Genomic DNA, 10,850 nt, shown 5'->3' with positions numbered 1-10,850 from the left:
CCACCGTATGACATTATTCACCTGAGGCCTTTCCATACAAACGGTCTGTGTGTTCTTAACAATGCATCTGCCACTGCCATTACTCTGCATTTGTTTATTGTAGCAGAACTAATAAAACAGAATAGGCCTGGAATGGGTGTTGCCAGCCGACACTCGTGCCTCACATTAGTTTCCATTATTAGATATAAAAGGCAATAGAGTAGAACAATTGCATTTATTTTCATTACAGGTGAGAACTAGATCTCGCAGAAACCCTTCGATATGTTGTGCATTCGGGTTTACCCTTCGGAAGGTTTGTAATAATAGCAGCCACCATTGAGATGTCGAACAGAGAATGTAAATTAGCAGTTTAAAGTGATGGATATAATCAGAGCTTTCTTTCATTCTTTTATACAGCCTTATTTTTCTAACTACACAGGTTTTGTTCTAGTTTAGGGGTAAATTCTTTCTCAACTGAGACGCAACGCTTCTCAGTTGAGAAAGAATTTCTATTTAATTATTTATTTATATGGGAGAAAACCAAATGAGCGAAACTCTCATTTTCGTTGTTACCTTGTCAAATACAAAATAAACCAAAGGAACGCATGCTATTCTGATCAAATGCAAATAAAACATCCAATAAAACAATCAATAAAATTAACAAATACCTAAGAACACACAAATACCAAATGGGATAAAATCATGCAAAACAAGAACACTGGTTCTGTGGGTTGTCCAGTGCTTTGAAATAATTAAAATGCATAAAATCATTCAATTTTTGTCTTTTGTTCCATTGGCCAGGAGCAAAGTTGATGAAAGCCTTTTCCCCTTGCTCCGTATTGATTCAGTGAGAATGTAAAATAAGAATGCCCTGTGATCTTAATCGAAGAATACCTGATCTGATCCATCACTGAGAGAAATGTTGCCTGGATTAACTGTTCTCTTCTCTGTAAAGAAGAATGTCAATCTGGATTTAAGATTATTTTGTATTTGTACGTATTTGTTGAAAGAGGTACTTGTTCAATCACATAATACCATCAAGCGTAATATTGAGCATTTGCTAATCATGGTTTGAGTTAGTACCACTAAGATAAACCTGGAAATGGGAACAATGTTAGGACGGCACAGTGGCTTAGTGGCTAGCACTCATACATCACAGTGAGAAGGTCCAGGATTCACATAAACCAATCATTTGTCCCATTTGATTCAAACTGGGTTCATCACATTTTTCAAATCTTCATGCTTTTGCTTTGATTTTTTTATTGTCTCTAATCTTCCTTGTAAATCTATTGTTGTGGTTTGTCTCAATATTCGGTCTGCTGTTATTGGCAGAAATAACCCAGGGTTGTCTGTCTCTTTCACTGAAATCAACTGTGAACATTTTTACACCTGCGTGGGATTTGCTGAGCACATATCGACCTTGAGCCTGCCATTGTGTGCTTCTGTTAAAGGTTAATTTACACACTCCATTGAAAGGCATCTTGATTGTTCAGAACATCAGTGCTGCCTAATTTGTCCGGTTTAAGCTTTGGGTGGTCAATCGGCTGGAACAGACTCAGGGAGCTGCTGCAATCTGCCAAACAAGAGGTCTGTGTGGGAAAGGTAGCATTAAACTATTCATCGAAACAACGCTCTGGGCGAATATGCGAACATGTGTCATTACTACTGCATTATGTAAACGATGAATCACCACTAGTGCAATACATGGTTGTTTATATACTATAAATATGGTCACTAATGGTCTTAAAAGCCTCACGTATATTATTCTGCAGATTATAGGTTTATTATTAGTCTAGTTTAACATGGCTGTTTATATACCGTATTTTCCGGACTATAAGTCACACCGGAGTATAAGTCGCACCAGCCAAAAAATGCATAATAGAGAAGACAAAAACATATATAAGTTGCACTGGAGTATGAAATGCAAGTGTGAAAATAACAAATAATATCACAGTGCTGATAGCTCTTGATCTTTGGAAGCCGTCTGAAGAAGGGACTCAGATGCTTCTGCCAGTCGAAGTTCTTGACGAACACTTTGCCATCCGCCGTTCCAACAAGCTGTGGGATATTGAGGTGACTCTCAGGAGAGCTGTTTTCCACTACCTGATGACAAGGGCGACAATGTAAAAAAAAATTAGAACAGAAGAAAAATATCTGCACTGAAGTTTTGCCAGGCTAATGTTTACACATTACAGTAGTCAAATAACATAAACTAACCTCAGCGATGTCTTCCAAAGTGTCAACCCTGGTCTTCATGTATGCTTGCTTGATAAGTCCAAAGCCACAATCAGGGGAGAATTTCGTGTGGCCAGCAATGAGGAAGTGGATGTCCATTGTGTGGTGAAGCTTGTGTCCAACACGCCAGGCAGCATACCACAACATGAAATTGTTTTTGTTTTGGCCACTGCAGTTGTCACAATGAAGATCCACGTATTTTTCTCCAACCCCGAAGTTGTTGAAGAAATGATGCATGTAGCTTATGACTTCATTGCTTCCCTTACTTGACGACATGCCTTCGTCAATCAGGAAATTGACCTGCTTCTGCATCCCTTCACAGGAGACACCAAAAAGGCCACATTTTCGTGGAGTCAGGAAATACATTGGCCCCGGCTGCAGAGGGTTTGAGGGAAAGTGTATCTGTAGTTGACAGAGAGAGAGAAAGGAGATTAGATTAATACATATGACATTTGATTAAGACGTATATGTCTCTATAATTGCTATTCTGCATTTGCACTATTAGTAGTACCTGCTGTGCAAAGTCGAAGCTGTAATGCATCCTGATGTCTTTGCTTGCTGGCGGTGAGGGTCCGAAAGACAGCACATTAGATTCTGTTGTCAGTCTGCAGGCAGCAATCAAAGTGTTGTAAAAAGTCCTCTCACTTTGCACAAGGGCAAGATGATGCACTTGCTTCTGGACAACTTCAGATTTTCTTTCATCTGGGACATTTGCACTTCGTATCAGCTGCTCGTTGTTGCTCTGACACTGCCAACAGAGATCTGTGCGTGGCCTGCAGCTTCTGATGTGTGGGAGAAGCTGTTTCCACAGTGATCTGAAGCTTGATTTACAAACTGCAGGCTCACCTAAAAAACAGATGTTGCTTATGGTTAATTATACTCTAATCATTAAAACATGAAAATCACCAAAATAATGTTTTACACTTACCAAGCTCCTTAGCAGACTTCACGTAGAGACGCCAAACTGAGGCCTTAGTCACATGGGTTGGGAGCAACTTCACATGCCAGTCCTTATGGCCAGGATGTCGACCAGGTAGCATTATGGAATGGACTTCTGCATAGTTTTTGATAAACTCTACAACGGTGTGGATGACTTCATGGCTGATGAACCTGCGTGAACGTGGCTGTGGCTGTGCACGCTTCTTCCTCAACCGTGGTGTTGCTCCATTTTCATCATAGTGTTTAATTATGTCAGTCAGGGTGTCTTTGCCAATTCTGAAAAGGGGGAAAAAAAGGATTAGGGTTGACAGTAATATGGGAATAACACGCTTCACGTGGCTAGCTAGCTTGTGATATCATGGCTCACCAGGTTTAGACCAAAACAGGCACTCACAACACAAACACGACCACAACAGCACACCAAAACATAACTTTCAAGCGTGTTTGTGATGCCATTTATTCTGCATTATTCACATTCTGACGTTTACGTCGTATTTAAGACTTAAAACGCGGAGGAGCGGGACACGGCCGGGGCTAGCGGCGCTACGTGGCTAGCTAGCTTGTGATGGCTCAACAAAACAGGCACTCACAACACAAACACGACCACAACAGCACACCAAAACATAACTTTCAAGCGTGTTTATGATGCCATTTATTCTGCATTATTCACATTCTGACGTTTACGTCGTATTTAAGACTTAAAACGCGGAGGAGCGGGACACGGCCGGGGCTAGCGGCGCTTCGTGGCTAGCTAGCTTGTGATGGCTCAACAAAACAGGCACTCACAACACAAACATGACCACAACAGCACACTAAAACAGGCGTATTTAATATTAATCATTACTTACGCCATGAGGAACAGGAAAGTACTTCTGCAGACTTCCGTGCCTCCTATGAAAAAGCTTGTCCGGGCAAACTTGCGCTTCTTCTGGGGCTTTTTCGTGGACGTCGTCAGCTCAGAAGTTACGACAGAACGTCTGTTTGCTTCCATATGTCCGATAATCCTCATATCCTGCCACTCTCTTTCTGCTGCTAATGAGTCGCTCCGTAGCTTGTACATGAGTTCTGGAGTGAGTTTCCCGCTACACAATTTGCTTGAGAGTAGAGAATTTTCTTTTCTTCTTGAGTAACATTTGCAGTCAAAGTTACGGAGCGATAGCAGAAGGATCCATTTTTCAACTGATGTTACACAGCGCGTGTTGCTCCCTGTGTTGCTGCTTATCAAGTAGCCATGCGGCTGGCGGCTCAGCCCATTGGCTGACTACAATAGCGCAGCTGTTCATATGGAAATGCGGTCACACCCCTCTGCACGTCCAGAGAGCGCCCGAAAACACCACATTTTAAACGGCTTTATTTATGCTTTTAATGCTGCAAATACTGTTATCTGATACATCGAATGGCTGGTCCATATCTTCAACTAGCACATTCTGCAAAAAAACGAAAATCACAAATTTGGGGGAAAAAAAAAGTAAAATGCTGTTTTTCTCAGTTTCACCGAGGCCGACATGGTCCGACAATTCCGGTGGCGAGTCACATATAAGTTGCTCCGAAGTATAAGTATATAAGTATGAATATAAATATAAGTATAAATTGCACCCTGGCCAAAACTATGAAAAATGGTGCAACTTATAGTCCGGAAAATACGGTACTATAAATATGGTCACTAATGGTCTTTACAGCCTCATGTATATTATTCTGCAGATTATAGGTTTATTATTAGTCTAGTTTAACATGGTTGTTTTGACTCTAACGGATCATGTGTTTCTCTGATCGATTTATTCGCCTGTCAATCGCATTCATCGTAACCCTGATGGTCTCAGAATATTCTGCCCCGCCCACTTTAGCCTCTTTTTTTTGTTGCTGTTTTTGCATTTCCGGGTTGCGCGGAATGTCTGTTCACTATATGGAGAATGAAGGAAAAGTTTGGTTGCTTGAATAAGATACAAAGTCTTTTGATTTGTGTAAAATGTTCAATGCTCATGTGCACCAACAATACAGTTTCTCTAGGCTTGAAAATGGCGTTGTAGTCGATATAGTACAGAGCTTGTTTTCTGTCAAGATCGGCAGCCCTATGTTAACTAATAAAGGCAAAAGGAGGGACACAATATACTGGGGTCTGCTGCATGAGAAGCTGTCATCACCCAAATATAACTGTTGTTTTCTAAATAAATAAAATCTAAATAGTGAATTAGACTTTTTCTTCATAAGGCTGATCTCAGCAATTCACCAAAAACTGTAATTCCAAGTTTGTGGCGCTGAGGGACGAGGCAAAAGCTAGAATGAACAAGGAACATCTTAACTTCTCTGTGCCTCTATATCACATTTTCAGGGCTCTTTATGAAATGCATTGGGTTTGGATACTGTTAGATGCATTTTGCACTGGAAATATACTATTTTGGGTCTTGACACGAGTGCAGTGTATCGATAAACAGGAAACGACTGATGCTAATCTGTGCCTGCTTTGTTTTGAAGTCTGTCCGTTAAGTTGATCACTGGAATCACTGGTCAGCGCTTGGGTTAAGCGATCGTTTTGTTTTCACCTGACGCTATCGCAAAATGATAAGATAAGATAAGATAAGATAATCCTTTATTGTCCACACATGGGGAAATTTCATTGATACAACACAGTAGATACAGAGGAAAAGGACAGATCACAGAATATAAGAAGTTTAAATGATTGGACAAGAAAGAACATAAAGTGTTCCAGGAGCCCAAAGCGAGCCTGCAGGCTCTGGGCAAGTACCACTCACAGCCCCCTTAAACTGGTTACGATAATGGAGATTTCAGAACAATCCGCTCCAAAGTGAGCCAAAAGAAGAGGAAGAAGTCTTTATCTCTAGTGTAGGGAAAGCATGTAGTCTTGGCTGACCACTTATCCCACAGCTGAAGCCTGTACACTGCAGCTTCCCCTTTTGTGGGTCAAATAAAGGTTTTCTTACTTAAACATCAGCAGGTAAATCTAGCAGATGCCTTCTGAGGAAACCAAAGAACGAAAATAACACATTTGACTTTTATTCCCCACTTTATAGTAAAATAATGAATGTGTTCTGCTCAGTGGAAACTATCTTCTAAAATACATCTTTAAACATCTGTTTCTATCTTGACACAATGAGGTAGCTCCTGGCATTTTTGTTATGAAATTGTGAAAGTCCTTTGAAAAGTTACCATTCTACAGAAAGTAGTAGAGGAGAGATTTAATTGCCAAATTACATCTAAAAAGCTTGATCTGCCTCTGCTCAGAATCAATGCTGCATGTCAAAGTGTTTGAACTGCGCAATAATAATTAGCTTGGAATGACACCTACCATTATTGCAGCCACCAGACCTTGTGCCTTTCAGGATACTCAAAGCACTTCACATTGCATTTTTCATATTCTGACACTTGTGTGCCAAGTGTCTTGTCCACCTAATGATTGTATGAACCAGTCTGCTCTGGATTCACACCACTGACCTTTGGATTGGTCAGTAAACGCTACAATCCACTGAGCCATTGCTGACCCTATATTTTCATTGAGTCCATTTAGGCAAGACAATTCACTCCCATTGCCAATTTCACACAGTATGAGGCTAGTGGCAAGTGAAATATACTTCTTCCATATATCTTTTTTTCTTCAACTTACAGTGAAATGTATTGTATCCACCTCTACCTGCATAAGTTGCACTTGTTTTTCCTAATGTATACATGAAGAAATGACCAAACAACTCTCAAAATGTTCAACCTTATCAAAGCATATTCAGCAGTCTCTGTTGTAATCTGTCTCCATGCAGCGTGTGCTTGTGTCCTCAACTCTCCTTTCAGTCCTGATCAATGCACTTCATTAAACATCATAATCACAGAGTGCCGCCGCCAGACTAACACAAAAACACTGAGTCGAAATGTCAATAAGGCATTTTCACAAGAACGTCTGTGCTCTGGATCAAAGAAAGTTATTTAAAATGAACAATAAAATGTTTTGTCTTCTGCATTTGACCCATCCTTCAATGCCACTGCTTTATCCCCACAAGAGCAGTTAGAGAAACATGCAAACTCCACACAGAAAGGACTGGTGTGGCCCGGGAGTCGAACCTGCAACCTTCTTTTTGTAAAAAAAACTCATCATAATCCTAATAATCATAAATGGCAGGTTTTCATATTTCAAAACGCATCAAATCCTAATACATTTTACTCTTACTCTCCCCAATTGGTTTTAAATGTAGATGACTTTTTATTTGTTTGTTTGTGGCATTATTTTAATATTAATATGCCTCAAATCTTGCATTAGCATTAGCATTGAGACACAAGTATGCACCTCTGTTATGTCTGTTTAGTCTTTAATGTGTCGTCAGTGACCTCACCTACATCATAAAGTCCACCGTGGGATCTTTAAGTCTTTATACATTATAGAAAACAACTTAGAAATACATTCGGTTCATGCCAACCTATGTCACATATCAAAAATAGTGTTGAATTGCGACTGGTCAGAGACGTTTATTTCTACGGAAAGGAAGTGTTTACTTTTTGTGCTCAGCAAACATTTTCCACAAATATTGTTGGGATCTGTTTTTTCTAGCTAACGTCTTACAGAGCTGTCAGCACAGATATCTGGGCATTTGATTGGCTTTTTCACGACTTTACGCATACTTTTAACTGACTTTATTGGCTTTATCAAAGTAAGAGTAAAAGTACAAAAACATAGCACAGCAATTACCATACGCAGGGAAGAGACTTACGAGCCATATTTCCGTTGTTAGAAGATTTCTTGGGTTCGGTTATATTTGACCTGTATGCTAATCACCAATGCTAATCATTTATTAGCTTTTTCTACACAACTTGCTACAACGAGTCACATTTACATTTTAAAATGCATCTCAACTTTTGTTCGATGTCATATTTAGTAGTATAAATGTCAGAACCATGACTGACAGTAAAGATTGCACAGTTCTGATATTATTTTAGCAGTTTATTCAGATATTCTTGGAGTTTACATGTGTTTACATTAGCGACCAGAATCAAGATGGCAGTGGGTGACATACAGGTGAGCAAGCCGCTTGTTCTTGTGCAAAGAGCCCCTTTAACGATTGAATTCCTTAAAAAATCATTGGTGAGAATCAAAAGTCGTTTCTTTTTTTTTTAAAATAACCGTTATCACAGTTCCAGGAAAATCTCAACACAAACCTTTACTTATCAGTACATGTAAAGATTCGTTTTAGCGCTACATCATTAGCGCTGCTCCCTCTCTAATGTGCCCGGGACCCTTCAAAATCCTCCTCACTTGCCCGTCCCTTGATCCGCCCGCTCGTGTTCAAACCAGGCAAAGCTCTCATTTGATAATCTCCCTGTCACTTGCCCTTGTGCTTGGCAGCGACAATAAAACTGCTGGGACGTGTTTCCAGCCAAAGTGCACACATTTCTTCACAAGGGCACGAGAGAGTCTGAAGTGTCTGTGGACTCTGGCTCCTGCACCCAGGCAGAGGGACACAGCTGGGATGGCATGGCTTCAACTGCTCTTGTCTGACCCTCTCACTCTGACACTGAGGTGGGGAGCCATGTGATCTTTTAAGAATGATCATGACAGACTGTAGAAAGGTGCCAGCATTGCTCTTTAGTCAGTTTGAACATTTTGAATTTCAGGCTTGATAGAGCATCTTTCTGATTGGTTGAGGCTTTTGTATATTATTGAACATTGCATTCTGTCAGCTGGACAAGCATTTTTTTAAGAGTGAATATGTTTCGCCGCAATTATAATATAATTATATAACAATTATTATATGCTAAAAAAAAATATCTACCAACATTTACATCACTTTAATCTATTTGTCTGTTTTTTGGTCTCTTGTGTTATGGCTAACTTGGAAGTTAGATTGTCTGTAAGTAAACTTGACATCGGATACTTTTCACTTTTACTTCACTACATTTGAAAGCAGGTATCTAAACTGCAGGCCGCCGTATATCACACGCCGCGCTCCGCATATGTCTTTGCGTTTCGCCTCTTGATTAACTTCCTCATTAGACAAATTTCTCTGTGAATATGAGTCTGATTGAAATAAAACATACAGCAATTTGAAGCAAAAATGTAAATGTAAGTAAAATATAGAAAAAAACACTGACGTCTTCTTCTACAGTGTGTCAAAGGCTGAAGGGTTTGAGATCGCTTGAAAAGTAAATGTCCACGGTAACATCCTGCCCAACGCCTTAGAGTTAAAGATTAAAAAATGACTAGATGAAGAAGAGGAATTAAGTAATCAATTCAGTCAGGGTTAGGGTTATGTTTTAATCAAAATCACTTAAAGGCGCAATGGACAAGCTTTCGGCGATTCGAGAACTCAGGCGGAAGTGCGCATGCGCACTCCCCCGTGCGGACTGATACAACACACACGTGCGGATCAGATCGCATCTCTCGTCTCCCGTCCATTCAACCTTTAATGCTGTAAACCCAAATCTGTGCAAAATACTTTTTTTTTTTTACTCATTTACATTTTCCAACTGGTACTTGGAACTGGTACTTACATATTTAATACTTTTATGGAAGTTGTTTTTATGTAACACTGCCACTTTCACAGTATTTTTTGCCCCTTTATCTGTTCTTTACTTTTATTTAAGTAACAAACTTCAGTACTTCCACCACTGGTAAGAAGGAGCTCATCGAGGGCCTTAAATGTGTGAGGTATTACTCTAGTAATCTTATAAATGATACTTTTTAAAAAGAAAAGATGATTGTTAAACAGGATGTGTAATTTCACATCATAGTGTCACCTTTTATAATGAAAACTTATGTTTATCTACAGTATAGTAGCTTAATTACCTGTAGGATTACACAAACTTCCTCTAAAGTTTCACAGATCTTATTACTTTAGTAATTAGTAATTCTAGTGTAATTCTGGGTGGTTTGCTTCTCACAAGAGAACTCAAAGACACCAGGTACCATTAAAACACCCAGTCAGACAAGTCTCGAGAAGAAGCTTTGAGCAAAGTCATATAATAGGATTCTGCAAATGTTGTGGAACATGTTACTCTTTTTTTATCTCCACCTCTCATTTATTATAACCTTTCCCTTCGCACACGTCTCTATCCTTGAACCAGCTCTGACTCTGTGAGTAAATCAACTATGCACTTTTCTCTCTAAAGTCTAATCCCATCTGCGTTTCATTCCGCACATGAATGTAGGACACATAGTCTGCCTGCAGGATGTGCTGTTGAGTCTGAGTGAGAAACAGAAGAAACCTTTGAAACTTACCATAGAATAGTGCTGAACCTATTTGAGAAGAAAAACAAATAATGAAATAAAATAAACTGCAATTCTATCCAGCTAATCTACAGAATTAGCCGTTTTTATGTAGAGACCTATAGTGTATTTTATGTAAGATTTTATTGTTTGTGGAGGAAATTACATAAATAAAATAAAATAAAAAATAAAATAGCAGCCTTTAGGATTTGCTTATTGTGTCCATTAACATTGTGATTTTTATTTGATTGCGATTAATGTTATAGACTTATTATTTCAGGGTTTTTTCATTCAAACATTACTTTCTACACAATTTGTACACTACGTATGTACACAAAAATAATTAGGAGGATCATGACCTCCATATAGAATTAAATTGTCTAAACCTTGACTTGAAGTTTTGAAATCTCTGACATCTTTGTGAGATGGTATGAAATACTGCTGGGAATTCTGTCACGTCATTGTTACATCGTTAAAGTACACTGAGACATCATTG

At 39.2% G+C, this 10,850-nt stretch overlaps 1 protein-coding gene across 1 annotated transcript; it reads right to left on the bottom strand.

Moving 5' to 3' along the window:
* Positions 1-1,436: 1,436 nt before the first annotated feature.
* Positions 1,437-4,213, bottom strand: LOC140371017 (uncharacterized). Its single transcript, XM_072458292.1, has 5 exons — positions 4,002-4,213; positions 3,143-3,429; positions 2,726-3,060; positions 2,197-2,616; positions 1,437-1,568 (listed from the first exon to the last, which is right to left on the bottom strand). The coding sequence occupies exons 1-5, from the start codon at positions 4,211-4,213 to the stop codon at positions 1,437-1,439; spliced, it is 1,386 nt and encodes a 461-aa protein (XP_072314393.1).
* Positions 4,214-10,850: the final 6,637 nt, after the last annotated feature.

Source organism: Eucyclogobius newberryi, unplaced genomic scaffold (assembly GCF_026437365.1).
Source record: "Eucyclogobius newberryi isolate DKJ021-1_F unplaced genomic scaffold, fEucNew1.0.hap1 SCAF_21, whole genome shotgun sequence".
Lineage (NCBI taxonomy): Eukaryota > Metazoa > Chordata > Actinopteri > Gobiiformes > Gobiidae > Eucyclogobius > Eucyclogobius newberryi.
Note: the sequence above shows the minus strand (reverse complement) of the source record. Positions and strands in the feature narration are given on the sequence as shown.